The sequence below is a fragment of the Colias croceus genome, chromosome 10 (assembly GCF_905220415.1).
Source record: "Colias croceus chromosome 10, ilColCroc2.1".
Lineage (NCBI taxonomy): Eukaryota > Metazoa > Arthropoda > Insecta > Lepidoptera > Pieridae > Colias > Colias croceus.
Window position 1 is genome coordinate 10703240 of NC_059546.1, and position 19277 is coordinate 10722516.

Below are 19277 nucleotides of genomic sequence, written 5' to 3' on the forward strand. Positions count from 1 at the left end.
TTGCTGTGCCGCGACCGGTTGGGAGTGGGGGGTGTTAGGTTTTTTCGTTACGGAATTTTAACATTCGGTCGCCGCGCTCAAAGTCTGAGATAAAAGCTATGCAATAGCTTAAAAAGGTTAAATCAGTAATGGGCAATGGCGAATTACCTTGAATCCAGTCAAAAATAATATAACCAATCAGACGCTATAATTTCGTTGCAGACTGCAGTAGCCAGTGACGTCGATGCATCAACTTTGCCGGTGGTGTGTTGATATTACTTGCTCTGTGGTGTGTTGTGGCGGCAGTGTTTTTGTTGATTTAAATTGTGTTGCATGTGCCCACTAATTCTTCTGTAAATGCTAGTTGGTTCGATGTGAGATAACACCCTGAATATTTAATATTCGATAATTAATTTAACAATTTGAACAATAAGGTAAGTAATTTACCTATTATTTAATTAATTATAACACATAATATCGGAAAGTAAAATATTAGGCTGATGGAGAAAATAAAAGGCCGGTCTTCTTAATTTGATGTTTTCCAGAATAGAGCCATATCAAATTATATATTATGCCTTTTAGTTTATTTTGTTGATATTATCATCTACATGGGTCATGGGCTAGCCGGCACTCAGCAGCCGCTAGGATTGAATACAGCAGCGTTATCGTTGATTCATGAATTCTAAATTTAGAAATAATGTTTTGGGATAACAATGTCTGATAGCGTAGTAATTTAATAATAAACGATTCAGTATCGCATAACATAATAATATTATGCACAGTACGCAATTTTCGTTAGATGTTATTAAATTTAGTATCAATGCAAAATAATAGCAGCTTATTTCGGTTGTAATAAATTATATGTACCTTCAAGGTTATGTAAAATGTAAATATTTGCGGCACTTTCCATCCACAAATGTTTTTGCTACCTTTTAGCCGTTTTAAGGTAATGTCCTCATAAAAATAAATAAGTAGCATTTGTATTAAATAATTTAACTCTAGCATTTGAGTCTCAAATTATAATATGTCATAGAAATACGCATACCTACCTTTGCGCGTACGGCGTACCCAACTACCTACCTACTTGTGTTTTTTTATATTTTCACATTCATGTTATATTTAAACTAAAATGCACGTACCTATTAAGAGTTACTTTACTGCAAAATTTCATAACTATTCGGTACAATAAGGTCTTCTTTTCATATACTTAATTTTTTATTACCTATGCTTTATTACGCGTGTTTTCGTGCGTGTTTTCTGTTCAAATGTTATTTGAAAAAAATCAAACAATTTACAGACTTTGAGATGCTTTGCAGGTGTCGTCCTGGAGAAAAATCAAAGAAATATAATGTTGTGTTGATCAAGAAAATAACTGGTGTCATACTTAATAGTTAATAGGTACCTAGAGTCTAGTTAATCATCGAAGCGCTAATGGTTTTTAAATAATAACCTTATAGGTATAATTATTGCTCCAGTAGTTTCCTTAAAAAAAAACGAAACAAAAAGTTTTGGTTTCTCTGTAAAAAAATTATAAAACTAGCTGTGCTCCGCGGTTTCACCCGCATTGTTCCGCTCCTGTTGGTCTTAGCGTGATGATATAATATAGCCTAATAGCCTTCCTCGATAAATAGTTCAAACAAAAAAACAAACTCTTCAGCTTTATGATATTAGTATAGATTACTCGATCCATTTTCTCTTTATTAGCCTCCGAGATGACACGCATAGACGTGGTGATCTTCGGCGCGACGGGCTTCACGGGCAAGCACGCGGTGGTGGAGATGGCGCGTATGGCCAACAAGTTCCAACTGTCGTGGGCCATCGCTGGCAGATCGCAGAGCAAGCTGGAAGACGTTTTGAGGGAAGCACGGCAGATTATCGGTGAGATGAAGTTTTTTTTTCCCCATCTCTTAGGCTATTTTTTTTAGTTTAATTTGAAAAAAATATTTTTTATAAAAATATACCTACTTACATAGAAATAATATAAATAGGTTTAGGTAGAGTTTCATAAGACTTTGCTGACGAACTAAACATGCATGCCCCTTAATACTTACAGCACGCAGCGAAAAAAACCCACTGATTAAAAAAATATATAATAGGTATCTATAATGACAAGTTTATAATGAAGGTCAATGGTAGTCCGTAGTACCCTTTAGTACCGTATCTTTTGATTGCGTTTACATAGATGTTTGCTTTCTTCACTTCTCCGAACATGCCTACTTATATAGATATTGAGTGAAACTACACACTTCTGTTTGCGTATGCACCAACGTTCCTGAGAAACAGGATCTTGACGAGCGAACTAACAATAGATCCATTTCTGTGTTACGGAACCCTAAAATAGTTGACTATTTTGGGGATTTAGATGTTTTGAAACATCAGATTCACAGACAGCATGTGTTCGTTATGTCATACTCTAAAAAGAATATATTCACTTGTAGCTGAGTACGCTTTTACATTGTACGAACCTTATTGAAGTAAAACTTTTGTGAAATTTCACGGTGGCGTCGTGGCAATACAGTCACGTCATGGAGTAAGGCGACGATTTTTATATCTTTGAATCTTGCCAAAGAAGTTTCACTTCTGACACGTGTGCTCGGCACACACGCTCTTTTTTTTAAGTGGCGAATTCTTGTATTTTGTCGGATTCTTAGCGACTAAAACCCCACTGTGTTCCGTCGAGCCGCTATAATGACGGGGCGGGTATTGGTTGGAATTATTCCGCGATACATTGTTTAACTGAACATTATAGGTAGGTACTATATGTACATGATATGAAACGGTAGGTACTATGTACATGATATGAATTTTTCCAGCACCATTTAAATAATCGTCATAATTTGACAGTTAATTAGGTATCATTACATGTGTTTTGTTTATCATTAATTATTGATTATTTACGAGCAATCTATGCCATTGCCACGTCACGAAATTTAACATGAGCCACTAGAAATAGCATTTTTTCTTCGTGGTATTTTTTTAGTAGGTACATTATTGAACTATTTAGGCCGCAAGAGTTAGAGAAAAAAATATTGTTAGTGAATCTATTGCAAGACATGAAAATCTGTTTTTACATTAACAATCTGTTTATGCTCTAGCGGCCACTTTCTCCAATATTCGTTTTACAGAGGATTTTCATTAGATCCTTTATTAGTATTGGCCAATCCGTACTAACTTTTCACCCAAAATGTACGTATAATGATTTTGGTCTCATAATGACATTGAACAAAGTACCTACTAATGCATGTAGGTATTATATTATTATTGTTGTTTTAGTAGATGCAAATACGCCCGATTATTTGATTATTCCACTAACGTATACATAATATTATGTAGGTTATTGATTCACACACATTACTTGCACTTTGCTATAACAACACAATTTTAAACACCTACATGATCTATTTGAGTCGCATTATTTAACATAGAGTATGTATGCTAAATAATAAATAATGTTAAATAACAAAGGTTTATTTCTCATTTGGATTAAGAGGTTTATTACACTTCACAGCCTTTTTATAACAGTACCTAAGTTTTCCTCTCATTACATTATACATAATCTCTATTTCATTCATACCACGCGCCCCTTAATTTTACCAAAGAGTTCAGAAAACTTAGAGTAGGCAAACTTTTTTCCAATAATCACATCATCAACCCATTTTTGTTTCAACTGTAGAATATATCATTATTTAATATATACGTATTATGTATGTGGGTATGCCTTGTGAATTAACTGTTTAGGAATACAATAAATTAATTAACTTTTTGCATGTTTGTCTAGTCTCGAACCTTCGATCTTTTTGCTACTGTAGGTATGAACAAAACATTAGGCTAAAACCAAGTTTTATAATAATACAAATTTTCAGTAACAAATTTATTATTTAATATTGGTGCATTGTATTATGTTGTTAATAGATTGTTATAGTGAGTTATTATTTATTGCAGTTTGAGGTGAGAATATTACTCATAAAGATCACGGTATACCTAATAATTGTCTTTTATTTTTCGTTTAAACTATCAAGAATATTGTCATTAACGTTGTTTTTGTTAATAAAAAAATGTTACATGCGAATTTTTTGTTATAAGTACTTACTACGACCATAGTTCGAGTAGGTAATTAATTAATGGCTGTCTTATAGTTAGTACGAGAATTTTCAAAATCCAGAGATGATCACTATTCTCTTTCACAAACGTTACCGCTTTTTAATTTTAGTACCTATATAAATCAAATCTTATTAGATAATACACTAAAATATACCTAAGACGAGCAATTACTTTTTGAATAAACCAGCAAAAACTTGACGTGTAATTTTTAACGATCGTCGATCGCCTTCCGTAGTCTGTTTATTGTCAAACAAAAAATGAAATTTAATGACTTCCAGTGCGTCAAGCGAGATCACATTAGCAAACGTTATGTGATGCTGTGATGTTTTTTACTAAAATAAAGATTATAATGTCCATGAATGACGCTAGTTTGTAGGCTGCTAGGCGATTACATCTGTATGTTGCTATGTCATCTTTGGCTGTAAAAATTAAGGTTTTGTCTAGTGTTTTTGTTTAGGTCTATCTCCTAAACGGTGGAACAAATTTAGGTGGAACTTGAGTACTTTTAGATAGTTTTCGATATGTTTTTTAAAGCAATGCCGCGGCGCTTCGCTATTATTATTATAAGTAATAAGATAAATTTAACTTTTTTTCTTTCTACGTTTTACTTAACCTTGGTCATGCAAAGAACGTTAAGAAGTTTCCTATAGAAAAAGATAATTTTAACGTTTTAGGGAAATGCATTGAGTGCTTCTATACAAATATATTTAATGTTTAATAAATAATGAATGACTTGAGAATCTTTGTTTGTAAACATGATTTGTGGTAAATCCACAGTATTACAATATTATTTCCTATATTGTAATATGTACTGTGATATTTACAATAATAATTGTACCTACCTACACTGTCACGCGGGTTATCTATGTGATTTTCCATGTTATTTATCCATCTGCCGACTGCCTGTCTATAACACATAATACTACCTAAATAGTTACTATGTAATCTATAGAGCTAGGACATGCATCCCGCATCACAATTTGGATAATATTTGGGATATTTGAATATTTCATAAGTAAACATGCTACTTTGTATAAAAAAAAATCCCAAAAAATTTGGTCTAGGACCGAAGGGCGCAGGCCGCAGCTTATAATATTAGTTATTATCAAATAGTAGGTAGTTACTCGTCCCGGAAAGGCATATTTTTATGTTATTTCTTTATTATAGAGACTAATCTATAATATTAAAAATACTTATATAATAAAATAATTACCTACCTAACTACAATCCGGTACAAATTCGAAATTATAACCATTACAGTAAAGGGAAATTTATATTTTAGCCAATTATTGTTTCTGATGATTTAAACACCCTTATCTAAAATAATTAAAAGGTTCAATAGAAACGCATTATAATATTAGTTAATTGAAAATATTATATTGGTAATTATAAAAAAATACCTTCGTCGAGGTCGTAGTTCAATAGAAATCTGATATATCATAAATAACAAGTAATTGTATACCTACTCTTAATAAAAATAATTATAAAATAATATTTTCGCAAATAGTACGTACTTATAATCTTATATATAAAATTCTCGTGTCACAATGTTAGTCTGCATACTCCTCCGAAACGGCTTGACCGATTCTCATGAAATTTTCTGTGCATATCGGGTAAGTCTGAGAATCGGCCAACATCTATTTTTCATATGTACCACGGGCAAAGCCGGGGCGGACCGCTAGTAAAATTATATAATTGGAACCGTGGCCGTGTAAATGCATGTAACCCTAAGATGTAACCCCGGAACAGCTTGACCGATTTAATGTTACTTTTATTTTATGAGTAGGTAGTGGCTATAAGGTGTAATAATTAAATAAATAGTTAGATTATATGCAAAATTATGCAATTTCTGTTGTTAAATTATGCATAAGTTTTATTATTTTAATCGAAAAACTTCAAAATACGCTCCCACACTCAATATTATGTAAAAAAAACAATAGGTAGGTACCTACTTACTTGTACACATTTTTTCTAATGAGTTTTATTAGATAGTTAGTTTCTTATTTTGATATCTTCTATAAATGAATATAATTGGTAAAAGATAAACTGTAAACATTTAAATAATTGCATATTATAATTTCAATAATTGGGAAAACAATTAATTAGAATATTAATTTCATATTCATTTCAATTAAAATAAGTAGCAGAGGAAAACCAGTTTTAGCTCTAATTACAAATTAAAATAAGGGAAAACAACATCAATATGTGTTTAATTATTTTGATGATAGCACATACATATAAAGTCTTGAAAGTTGCATAATGCACATGCATGCAGTCTTTGGAAGTATACCTATTGGCTATTGCTTATATGGTGTTTATTATGTACTCACCATATTTTTAAATATATCCTGGGAGTTAAAATAAAATTAGGAAGGTATAAATGTAATGCAAGCCTGAACATAAACTTTTTTAATGTGGTCTCCTGAATTTGTTTACAGATTAGATACAATCCATTGAATCAAGGAGACGGTCTTTAGGCTATAATATCTGCATTCATTATCCTCACGTTTTAAGTTTAAATAAACTTTTAAAGCCAAAAATATTTTGAAAGCAATCCACGTACCTAGTTACTTATGTTTACAAAACATATTCGTTCAGCTTCCGATATTTATTAAATTTAGACTCAAGTGTTTGTAAAATATACGTGCCAAAAAGAGAAATACCTCGCAAACTATTAAATTGTAATTTAATGGTAATCGAAAGATTCTGTAAAAGTTTATGAATAGAGTACTTAGTTACCTACAGTTTAATTTTTAATCAATTTCTGTCATGTAAGTAGAAATAGGTGGTTTCTTTACACTCCAGTGTCGTGTATGGAATATGGATAACACATGTTCTTATAGAAGAGGGAAGTAAGGAAAGTAGGCAAAAAGTAAAGTCATCATCATTATCTATCACACGACGTCACATATCATAGAGAGCATTCACATCTTCTTCAATCAGTTTATTTTTGCGAGCTTTCTATCAAGCATAAATAGGGAAGCACTTGACCGCAATTTTGCCGGCTGGTGAAGATGTGGTCTATAAAGCGCGCTTCCTTAGCCTAGGTACCTGTCAATGAATAAGGAATCACAATAGGATTCCTTAGTCATTGGTACCTGTTCATACTTATGTGTCTATTTTTGTATACCTGTCAATATAATACTCCACAGGCGAAGAAGTATCATGCGCAAAGATAATCATAGCGGACGTGAACGACATGTCATCTCTCAAGGACATGTGCTCGCAGGCCCGCGTGTTGGTCAGCTGTTGTGGCCCATACCGCCACTACGGGGAGCCCGTGGTGCGCGCGGCCATTGAGTCCAACACGCACTATGTGGACGTGTCGGGGGAGCCGCAGGTGAGGACACGACACAGCACGACATAGCACAGCACGGCACAGCAGACGAAAAACAACATAACTTACATAACATCTCGACATAACACGACATCATCCCGCATTATACACTGCGATACTGCGGAATACAATTAAAAACAACAACACAACACAGCACAACACGACACAACATAACTACGTATTATAACACAAGTCACAACATCACATATTACATTCAATACACATTACGACATGATTTGATATGGTATGGCACGACACAACACGGCATGACACAGCACAATACGAAGAAACACAGCACGACACAAAACAGCACTGCACAGCAGAGAACAACAAAGAAAAACAACACGTCACAGCACGACACAGCAGAACACAACATGCCATCACAACACGATACATCATAACATACTGAAGCTGATATTATGGGCCGAGGATGAAAACTTTTAATACTCCACTCGATATAGGTAGGTACTTACGTAATGAAAAAAAAAACACCATTCCATTTGAGAATTTTTAAAGAATTAAAAAAAATCGATCATGACCTTCACCTTAGGTACCTTGGTGACAGTGGACACTGGACAGAGGTATTTGTATTTGTATATAATATATAAGTACATAATTGAACTCTATAATAATAGATTAATAGACTAGATTCATATAAGATAAATGCATCTCGTTGAATTGTCCATTTGTCGAGCACTTGATCACAATGGTCAGTGGAGCGGACAAACGAAACTCAGCCAACGCGTGTGGAATTCATTAACACACTTATTGCATCTGTTACTATAGTAACTCTATTGACTTTGACCTACTTTTATTATTTATAACGTAATGAAAGTAAAACGCACATAATAAATTATCGTTTTCGGTTTATGACAATAACGCATACCTACACAATAAAACTATTTTTAATACTGAAATTTATCTAATTAGTTATTTTATTAATTCTTATCCATTAGATACACATACAAACTGACGAACAATCATTTTTTGCATGGTCAGGTACCTAATTAAATTTTCAAATTACCTACATTTTTGCGTTTTGTAGAAAATCAATTTAAAAGCTTATGATGTGATGCGTTTGGACTTGCAACATTTTTATCATTATTGGTTGGAGGTTGACCCATCGATAAGATAAGATAGCATAATTATGCAAGAATTCTATGTTTATTATTATTGTTATAAATTTAAAATATTTTTTCATTTCCAAAATCCATACTAATATTATAAATGCGAAAGTAACTCTGTCTGTCTGTCTGTTACTCAATCACGCTTTAACTACTGAACCAATTTGCATGAAATTTGGTATAGAGATATTTTGATACCCGAGAAAGGACATAGGATAGGTTTTATCCCGGAAATCCCACGGGAACGGGAACTATGCGGGTTTTTCTTTGACTGTGCGGGCGACGCCGCGGGTGGAAAGAAAAATTTTTGACTATAGTATGAAAAAAATTATGTTTGAAGTTTGGCCTCAAACTCGAAGTTCGCAAAATATATAAATTTAAACTCATTGAATATTTCCTTATTTTTTAGTATGATTCTAGTCTAGACATTTTTTTTGTATTACTGCTTTAAATTTCGACAAAAACTGAATAATACAATAATTAAATGTAAGAAAACAAGTTAACGTCATTTGAATTATGAATATAATATCTTTAATCCATTTCAGATAAAAGTATTTTGTATTAAGTCATTATATAATCGATATTAATATTAGAATCCTGATGATTTTTTTTCTTGCACGTAAGTAAATAATCTCAAAAACTACCAGTTCGATTATTTCAAACACTTAATTAAATTATTTGTAAATTGTCTTTAATGGATAAACAAATAGTTATTGCCTTATTATTTTGATAGATATTGATATCTGATAACATATCTGCCTCTTTATCTGAAGCCACTGTTAGGGTTCCCACTTTCCACAAACTCGTGATGCAGGGCTGTCACTACAATAAAATATAAACATAACTTTAATTTATTTGCAAACAGTACTTAGTATTTATCTTTCCTTATTTATTTTGCGTGTAGGTTTTGTTGATATAATAAGGTGCCTAGTGTTTATTTTGGAGTCTGACATCATCGAACTACGTGATATAAATAATTAAGGATACTAGGTATATCATTATTCATTATATTGTGGGTTTAATTGGCTACGATAAGTTATAAATATATGCGTGTTAATCTTCATCCCACTCTTTAGAGCATGTCATATCTATTGTATCATTGCTTCGGTATTTCATACTTTTTATTGCCTCAAAAAATAGATTGTTGTTCATTCACGAAAAAAACTCAAGTCATTGTTCAATGTTTCTTAAATTTATTCAAACTCAAATTCAAACATTTATTTATTCAATTAGAATTTTTCGTGAAGCACTTTTGAAACGTCATATTTTTACATATTTGTAACATATTTTACCACCGATTCGAAAAGCAGTATCTACGGAGAAGAACCGACAAGAAACTCCATAGTTGCTCTTTTTAATAATGTCAGTATTACAATTTAACTACAAACGTAACTGATTATTATCATAATATACCAAAGAACTATTTGATATCGAACCTTCTAAAATTCGCTTGGGTGTGATAAACGACAAATGCAATGGAATAAAGAGCTACTAACGCATATCTGTATACCATAGACAGTAAAATGACGATTCGAAAGTGCTTCTAAAAGAAGGCGAATAAATAAATGTTCGAGTTTGAATGTCTGAGTGAATTGATTATGCTGTAGGGTCAATCGAGCGGTCAGTCCTCTGTCTATAGTTAAATTTTCCATCCAGGGGATCTCTTGGTGTTATTACGAGGTAGAATGAGTTTATGGTATATCAATATTTGACTGCTGGAAATCTAAGTCCCATGTTCATATGCCTCCTGACAATACTTCAAAATTTTCTAAGCCTCACTAACACTTCTCACCTGCCTATTACAGACTAGCTTTTCACCCGCAGCTTTACCCGCATAGTCGTTGTTCCCGAAGCCTGTGGGATAAAAACTATCCTATGTTTTAATCCAAGCTACCCTCTCTTTATGCCAAATTTCATGAAAATCGATTTAGGAGTTTTTTCGTGAATGAATAACAAACAGACATCAGTTTTTCTCATTTATAATATTAGTAGGATTTATACACTTTTCATATACACTTACCACCACTAAACACTATTCCTTACACCTTCCAGTTCATAGAGACAATGCAACTGAAGTACGACGCTCAGGCGCGCGACGCGGGCGTATTCGTGATCAGCGCGTGCGGGTTCGACAGCATCCCTAATGATTTGGGGGTGGTCTTTTTGGAGCAGAACTTTGGGGGTGAGTGAGGGGAGTGGTGAAGGATAGGGGATGGGAGGACATTTTTTGATAAGATCGCATGTGAAAAGGTAGGACAGAATTTTCCTGGTGGAGAAATTAAGTTGTAATAGATGGTAGGGGAAAGCTATTTAGATTTCTATACGGTAATATTTGCACAGTAGAATAGAATTGGTGGTGAAATTAAAAATGTCGGTTCGTTTTATATTTCTCTTCATCTTATAAGTAGGTACATAAAAAAATTTGCTGATGTAACTTTTCCTAAATGCCACGTAATACAACTCTTCTGTTAGTTAAATAAGTAGATATATACCTATACTTATGTATCTATCTATAATGCATGTATGTGTATTATGTTTCCAGGTACCCTCAATTCAGTGGAATCTTACTTGAGCGCGTCAGGCCCCAAAGGCTCCGGAGTTATTAACTACGGCACCTGGGAGTCACTTATTTACGGGTACCTTATTAATAATTATTATCTATATAACAATATTTTGTTAGCTTTATATCGAGAAAATTTTCTGGATTTTTCCATCGTAGTGTACTTAAAAGTTGAATCCACATGTAACTTTAAATAAAAGTGATATTTTGGCAGAATTACTGGAGCATCAGTCCTCTGCCGATAATTCACAAAATTATTTTATTGAATTACATCATTATTAAAATTTATTCATTCATGCATATAGAAAATTTAAATTGAAACATGAATCTACGATAAAAGTATGCTATCTAAAGTGCTTTAAAGTAAGTAACTTAAATACTAAAAGGTTTTAAAAAGATTTCTCTTTGTCAATTTTCCTGTTTGTCTTGCTTAATATTCGCAACGACTTATTGGGAACCAATTTTTATAGAAAACAAGTTATATAGTTATATCTTAAATTGGGATAATGTACTTAACACGAAAAAACTTTAAGAAGTTATTAAAAGCCAATCTAATAAAAATTATTTGTATGGTTTCATACAAATACATGTACATTCTCGTACATGTTTATGTACGAGAAATCTTATAAGTCATTATGCAATTCATGTAGTTACTTGGTTTTTGGAACAATAATAATCTATTTTTTGCACTAAAACATCAATATTTATTTACAGAATAACACATTTGGGCGAATTACCCGAACTGAGGAAAAAGATGTACCCCGAGCCATTACCAACGTTCGAACCGAAACTCAAGTGGAGGTATGTAATATTTCATTATTATTAACTTTTCGCCCGCAGCTTCGCCCGCGTACTCAAAATATTTTTCAAAACCAGTGGACATTGTCAAATTTACAGTACTATTCAACATTATATTAGTTATATTAACTTATATAAGTCAGAGATTGTTTAGATGGTGGTGATGAAAATGATGCTATTTAGACAAACTTCAGCTGTGCATTTGACAAAGTTGAACATGCGTGTTGCATATCATGCGTGTAAGTAAAATTGAAGAAATACAACTTGCACGGGATATTTCTCAACTGGTTTCATTTATATTTTCACCTTAGAGTTTAAAAGGTTACCACAGTTAGGTTCAGTTCTCGTGAATTTATTGTCACGTCAGGGATACCTCAAGGGTCACACCTAAGCCCGAATCTTTTCTTAATCCTTGTAACGAAATTCAAGTAAATTGAATATGTTATTATTATTAATTGTTAGATTTTTTGACGATGACCTAAAACTTTATTAATTAATGATTTCTGTTAACAAAAGATATATTTTATAGTATGACATAAATGCTATTCAAGTCTGGAGCAAAAATAATAAAATAGATATTAACACGGTCAAGTGCCTACACCTCAAATTTTGTAAAAAATTCATTTAAATTAAAGTATACAATTAATAAATACGAAAGTTTTTATGTTTGTCTGTAGCTCCTTCTCGCGTATTACGCGTACTTACGTAGTATATTATAGAGACTAATCTCGTATCGATCAGAGTACGGTAGCGAACAGCTAATAGGCCGAGCCACGTTGGCGCGGGCGCTTATGATATCAAAAAATTTTTGCTAAATTTTTCCTGAAAATCCATGTTTCCTTCTCTAGCTTCACTCAGCCGGCATATACCGCTCCACTAATGTGAGCATATTGTCTAAGAAAACATAAGCAAAGCTATTGCTTGTTAGGGGTGTACACATAGACACATTTTAAGAGTTCAAAAAAACATTTGAAAAAAAAAACTGCGTCTGGAATTTATAAGTATTTTTTACGTACTCAGCGTATGCAAAACTATAACCTCCTTTGAGCTTAGTATACCTACAGTGGGACACTTAGTATTTGATATGAGACGAGTGGGATATTTAGTATTTCATTTTATCCAGATGGTGTCTCCACCGTCGTCTAAACGGTTGGTGCATCCCATTCCCCGGCTCGGACCAGTCCGTGATATACCGCACGCAGCGCACACTGCTCGGCGCGGAGGGCAAGCGGCCCGTGCACGTGCGCACGTACGTGAAGCTGCCCGCGCTGCTCCACGCGTTGGGGCTGCTCGTGGCTGCTGCACTGCTGTTTGTGATGACCAGGTGTGTATAGACAGACAGACACACACATATACCGCACGCAGCGCACACTGCTCGGCGCGGAGGGCAAGCGGCCCGTGCACGTGCGCACGTACGTGAAGCTGCCCGCGCTGCTCCACGCGTTGGGGCTGCTCGTGGCTGCTGCACTGCTGTTTGTGATGACCAGGTGTGTATAGACAGACAGACACACACATATACCGCACGCAGCGCACACTGCTCGGCGCGGAGGGCAAGCGGCCCGTGCACGTGCGCACGTACGTGAAGCTGCCCGCGCTGCTCCACGCGTTGGGGCTGCTCGTGGCTGCTGCACTGCTGTTTGTGATGACCAGGTGTGTATAGACAGACAGACACACACATATACCGCACGCAGCGCACACTGCTCGGCGCGGAGGGCAAGCGGCCCGTGCACGTGCGCACGTACGTGAAGCTGCCCGCGCTGCTCCACGCGTTGGGGCTGCTCGTGGCTGCTGCACTGCTGTTTGTGATGACCAGGTGTGTATAGACAGACAGACACACACATATACCGCACGCAGCGCACACTGCTCGGCGCGGAGGGCAAGCGGCCCGTGCACGTGCGCACGTACGTGAAGCTGCCCGCGCTGCTCCACGCGTTGGGGCTGCTCGTGGCTGCTGCACTGCTGTTTGTGATGACCAGGTGTGTATAGACAGACAGACACACACATATACCGCACGCAGCGCACACTGCTCGGCGCGGAGGGCAAGCGGCCCGTGCACGTGCGCACGTACGTGAAGCTGCCCGCGCTGCTCCACGCGTTGGGGCTGCTCGTGGCTGCTGCACTGCTGTTTGTGATGACCAGGTGTGTATAGACAGACAGACACACACATATACCGCACGCAGCGCACACTGCTCGGCGCGGAGGGCAAGCGGCCCGTGCACGTGCGCACGTACGTGAAGCTGCCCGCGCTGCTCCACGCGTTGGGGCTGCTCGTGGCTGCTGCACTGCTGTTTGTGATGACCAGGTGTGTATAGACAGACAGACACACACATATACCGCACGCAGCGCACACTGCTCGGCGCGGAGGGCAAGCGGCCCGTGCACGTGCGCACGTACGTGAAGCTGCCCGCGCTGCTCCACGCGTTGGGGCTGCTCGTGGCTGCTGCACTGCTGTTTGTGATGACCAGGTGTGTATAGACAGACAGACACACACATATACCGCACGCAGCGCACACTGCTCGGCGCGGAGGGCAAGCGGCCCGTGCACGTGCGCACGTACGTGAAGCTGCCCGCGCTGCTCCACGCGTTGGGGCTGCTCGTGGCTGCTGCACTGCTGTTTGTGATGACCAGGTAGGGGGTACAGACTGACAGAAATACAAAATAAAGACACACACACACACTTTATAAGCACACACATATGTACGCATCATAAATACACACAATGTTATTTGTTATGACCAGGTGTGCAGACAGACTCAATATATAAACATACAGACACACACATATACGGCCCCCCATGAAGTAAAGCCTAACGGCCTTCCCTCAGGCATATGGACTGAGAAAGGGGGTTGTTTGAGTCGGTATGGACCATGAGACCATCACCTGAGATACTTAACAGTGTTTAAAAACACATGCAGACCCAACAAAACACACATTGGTGTTCAAGTACACAGACATACATATTATATAGACAAATATACACACACATATCATCGACACATCCAAACACTCATTGCCAAAGTTCGTGCGTACGTGAATGCGTGTACAGCGCACGCGTGCACGCATAGGCATACCTGCCATACATGCATGCGGTTGCCAGTGTAGCCATATCTGCGCTTTAAAGTGTAACCCACATATAGACAATATGGAATAACAATTCCAAATATGTATCACAAGATATCAAAATACCTTACATACGATCATTTAAATTTTCTTCAAAACTTTAGTGTAATGTCTCTATTAGTCCTTTTTTATTTCCTAACAATAAAATCTTTTATTATTATTTATATTAGGGATACCGATATATCGGCCGATATAATCGGCAAGCCGATATATCGGTATCGCCGATTATAAAACAACCGATATCGAAATCAAAAAATTCAAAAAACCGCACTCAATGAACGATTCCGGAGGTCGCCCGCGCGCGGGCACTTTGTTTTCTGAAAAAACTCTACCAATAGTAAACTTTGATTACTGATTGTATTTGTATTACTTAAAGTTTAACTGACTTTGAAAAATAATAATAGTAATATAAATGTTTTTCTTGTTTTTTGATTTGGCATTTTTATTTAAAAGAATACGGTTTACAGTTGAGTCTCTGTTAAATGTTGGTAACTTTTATGCATATACCATAATACCCTATTTATTTTTCTACCAAGCCATCGATATCGGTATCGACGATTTTTTACTACAAATATCGGTATCGGTATCCTATCGGCGAAATCATGTATCGTTACATCACTAATTTATATCTAAGGTCCCGTTGCACCCGCTGGCTGCTCCTCAAGCACCCGCGTCTCTTTTCCCTGGGATACATCACCCGGGAGGGCCCCAGCGAGGAGGTGATCGCCAACACCAAGTTCAGCTTCCACCTGCTGGGGGAGGGCTGGGGCCCCGGGGCCTCCACGGACGGGGCCCCGGATAAGAAGGTCGCTGTGCGGGTACGTGCTTTTTTAATTCAAACTACTTAACTAATCTAATCTAATTTATGAATTTATAATCTAATCTAAATTTTTTCTCTAATAGTGTACTTAAACTGAAACTATAACTGTATCTTATGGATTAATAAAGCTTATTTATTTATTTAACTGTTTTCTCCGGTTTTACCCGCATTGCTCTGCACTGATTGGTCTTAACGCGGTCTACATTTTGATCCGACCTGTAAGTTATATTCGTGGAAAATTTGAAGTAAATTCATTTGATTTTTATAGCTCAAACTTACTACAGACAAAAATTCTAAAATCTATATTTTTTTTTTAATATTCAATGTGCAGTTTTGAATTTCTTACTGTTTAATTATACATTTTAGATCAGTGTGCCAAATTTCCTACTCTTCCTACAGTACAATACAATTACAATTTCCGTTAAAAAGGCTGCAAAGTTTTTGTTTCACATATTAATATATTTATTTTACACAATTGCAGGTGTCGGGAATGAACCCGGGATACGGCGCTACAGTAGTCGCTCTGCTGCTGTCCGCCATCACCATCCTCACAGAACGAGACCGCATGCCGCCGCAGTCAGTATACTTATAAGTTATAACAATAATTACATACACATTACAATTTATAATAATTACAATAATTACATAACCAATTACACATGTTACAGTCATATTCATTGCTGGTTAAAATAACTTACAGCTGCAAAATCAGGCAAAAACATTTTGGACTAATTTCAGTTTTGACTGTAACACATATATAGACATATTGAAATAGAAATAAGAATGGTATACGCCTTTTAGAATCAAAAGTTCGACGACATATTATCCTACTAATATTGTAAATGTGAAAGTTTGTGAGGATGTGTGTGTAGTGTGTGTTTGTTACTCTTTCACGCAAATTCTACTGAGCCGATTACAATGAAATTTAGCACACATATAGAGGGTAACATAGGATAGTTTTTATCCCGGAAATCTCACGGGAACGGGAACTATGCGGGTTGTCTTATGTACTTTGAAAACGCGGGCTGAAACGGAAGCCGCGGGCGGAAATCTAGTTGTGTCATCCGCCAACACGCACTTGACCAGCGTGGTGGATTATGGCCTGTACCCTCATAGGAGGCCCGTGTCCCAGCAGTGGGAACGTGTTTGGGCTGCATGTTGATGCCTTGTTGAAACATTTAATATAGTTATAAGCAGAATATTCAGGTCTCCGATTCTAAATATGATCAGAAAAACTTATAAATACACAGACATGCAAGCATGTACACGAACACACGCATACACGTACGCACAACGAGCAGATACTTAGGCTGGTTGCAGAGCTTGACCGACCATACGCACGCGTATTGTCATGCGCATTAGTGTCATAGTCATACAATTGTTCATGCGTATCGTCTGGACCGACGGTACGCACCAAGAAGCTTATATCTAATACACTGGAGATTGCACTATGAACGTTGACTTGTCACGGGAAGGTATGACCTTGAATGACGCCTGGTTGTTTTTTGTCCCTTTCACACCTAACTTGGCAAGTTGGTTGTTGCTCATAAAGTTGCTCTGCAACCAGCCTTGGTGTTCTTACATATTGATTATATTGTTTTAAATTGTTTAATTTGTTTTTTTCTATTTTCACAGAGGAGGAGTGCTTACAACCGGAGTTGCGTTCAGAAACACGAACATAATAAAGAATCTACAAGAACACAATCTCAAGTTTGAAGTCGTTTCTGAAGATTTTTAACAAATTTTCAAGAAAATTTATCTTAACTTGACTAAACCAAATAAATAATGATAGAGCAGGATAGCTATATCATACCTCTCTATTTAAGGCTGTTTAACTTAAACAATTTTGAAATATTTTTATTAATTTAATTTTTTTAAGTAATTTAATACAAGTTCTCTGTAGTACAGTGGTTAGAGCTTAAAGTATTTTCTTTCTCTTTCACTTAAATGATATTCGGTATAGGTGCGAAAGGGACAAGTGACAAAAAAATTAATTTAAAAAGTTCCTAAGGGTTTATATATCGTTTCTATAATATGTTCCTAATTATTTATTTGTTGAATAAGTTTATAACTATTTTCAAAAATATATCTTTAGTAGTAGTACATTCGACAGTAACAACTACGACATTCCCAAAATGTAAAGAGCCTGTGTACCGAGCACACGTGTCAGAAGTGAAACTTCTTTGACATGATTTAAAGATACCAAAATCGTATTGCCATGACGCGACCTTGGAATTTTACTCTCAACGCGCCTAAAGAGGTTTTACTTCAAAAATATTGCAAAGTTTTTTTTATTATTATAAGATCTATGGAAAGTGCCTTAAATAAAAAATTTAGACGTTATAAGATAAGGTGATATTAAGAAAAGGTGTATTTTTCTACTGTTATTCATTGAATGTTTTCTGCGCCTCTTAACTGCGCATCTTAACGCTTTACTTCGCATTTATTTTCGCTTTTTACTAATACTCTTCAAATTGTTTTATTTATAAATGTTCTTTGTGATAAATTACCAGTTTGATAATAAATGTTTTATAAAATACATTTTGTTTCTTTTTGCCTTTTCGTTCACTTCAAAATGAGAATTTGAAATCTTAAAGACAAGCGGTTTCCTTCATCCTTGTCACTAAAATAATAATTAAAAAAATATATAATTATAATAAATGAACTATCTTTAACTATTTTTATTGCAAATTTCACTCAGATCAATGCTGTAGATTTAACCAAACATACCATATTATCTGTGATATTATATCATACTAGCGGTCTGCCCCGGCTTCGCCCGTGGTACATATATTTATGTTTTCTCTACATAAGACCCATCCTCGTACTTCAAGGAATATAATAAAAAAAGAATTATCGAAATCGGTCCACCCATTTACACATGATGCCGTGACAACGCGAAACGGGTTTCTTTTTTTATATATACATAGATTAATATGATATTAATTAAAAATGGATAATTAATAATTAAAATGAAGTCGGTTAATAATAATTGTAACTTCCTAGTTTCTACAGACTGTGAATTTTGATCCAAATAGTTTTAGTAATTTGGCTTCTATGTGATTCAGTCATTCAGAACTGCAGAAGCCGAGGCAATCGTCTAGTCATCTGTCTGTTTGTTCCGGCAAATCACAGGAACGGCTGGGACGATTTTGACGGGACTTCCACTGACACATGAGATAGCTTTTCTTATAAGGAATAACTTAAGCTATTTTTTATTATATATTCCTTACCCGGTATTTCCACTGGATCATTACTGATTCACGCGCGCGGATGAAACCGCGGGGCGTCGCTACTCTTCAATGTATTTCGTATGTAATAAGAAGGCAGGTACATAAAGTTTTATGTATCCGGCTTAGTTCGTAATTACATCGTTATGATTCTCATTTAGACTGTTTTATATTGTTGTTTTCTTAATTATTTGGCTTATTTTGTGAA

The 19277-nt window shown here is 35.9% G+C and overlaps 1 protein-coding gene across 1 annotated transcript; it reads left to right on the forward strand.

Annotated features, from left to right (window-relative positions):
* The first annotated feature begins 220 nt into the window (after nucleotides 1–220).
* LOC123695115 (saccharopine dehydrogenase-like oxidoreductase) lies at nucleotides 221–18243 on the forward strand. Its single transcript, XM_045640846.1, has 10 exons — nucleotides 221–413; nucleotides 1684–1857; nucleotides 7233–7420; nucleotides 10594–10723; nucleotides 11084–11177; nucleotides 11816–11902; nucleotides 13023–13223; nucleotides 15654–15837; nucleotides 16321–16415; nucleotides 17475–18243. The coding sequence occupies exons 2-10, from the start codon at nucleotides 1692–1694 to the stop codon at nucleotides 17575–17577; spliced, it is 1248 nt and encodes a 415-aa protein (XP_045496802.1). The 5' UTR covers nucleotides 221–413; nucleotides 1684–1691; the 3' UTR covers nucleotides 17578–18243.
* Nucleotides 18244–19277: the final 1034 nt, after the last annotated feature.

Coding starts and splice junctions, on each gene's coding strand:
- LOC123695115 (XM_045640846.1), top strand. CDS start 1,692: ATGACACGCATAGACGTGGTGATCTTCGGCGCGACGGGCTTCACGGGC. Junction 11,178..11,815: donor TGGGAGTCACTTATTTACGG/GTACCTTATTAA, acceptor ATTTATTTACAG/AATAACACATTTGGGCGAAT. Junction 13,224..15,653: donor CTGCTGTTTGTGATGACCAG/GTGTGTATAGAC, acceptor TTTATATCTAAG/GTCCCGTTGCACCCGCTGGC.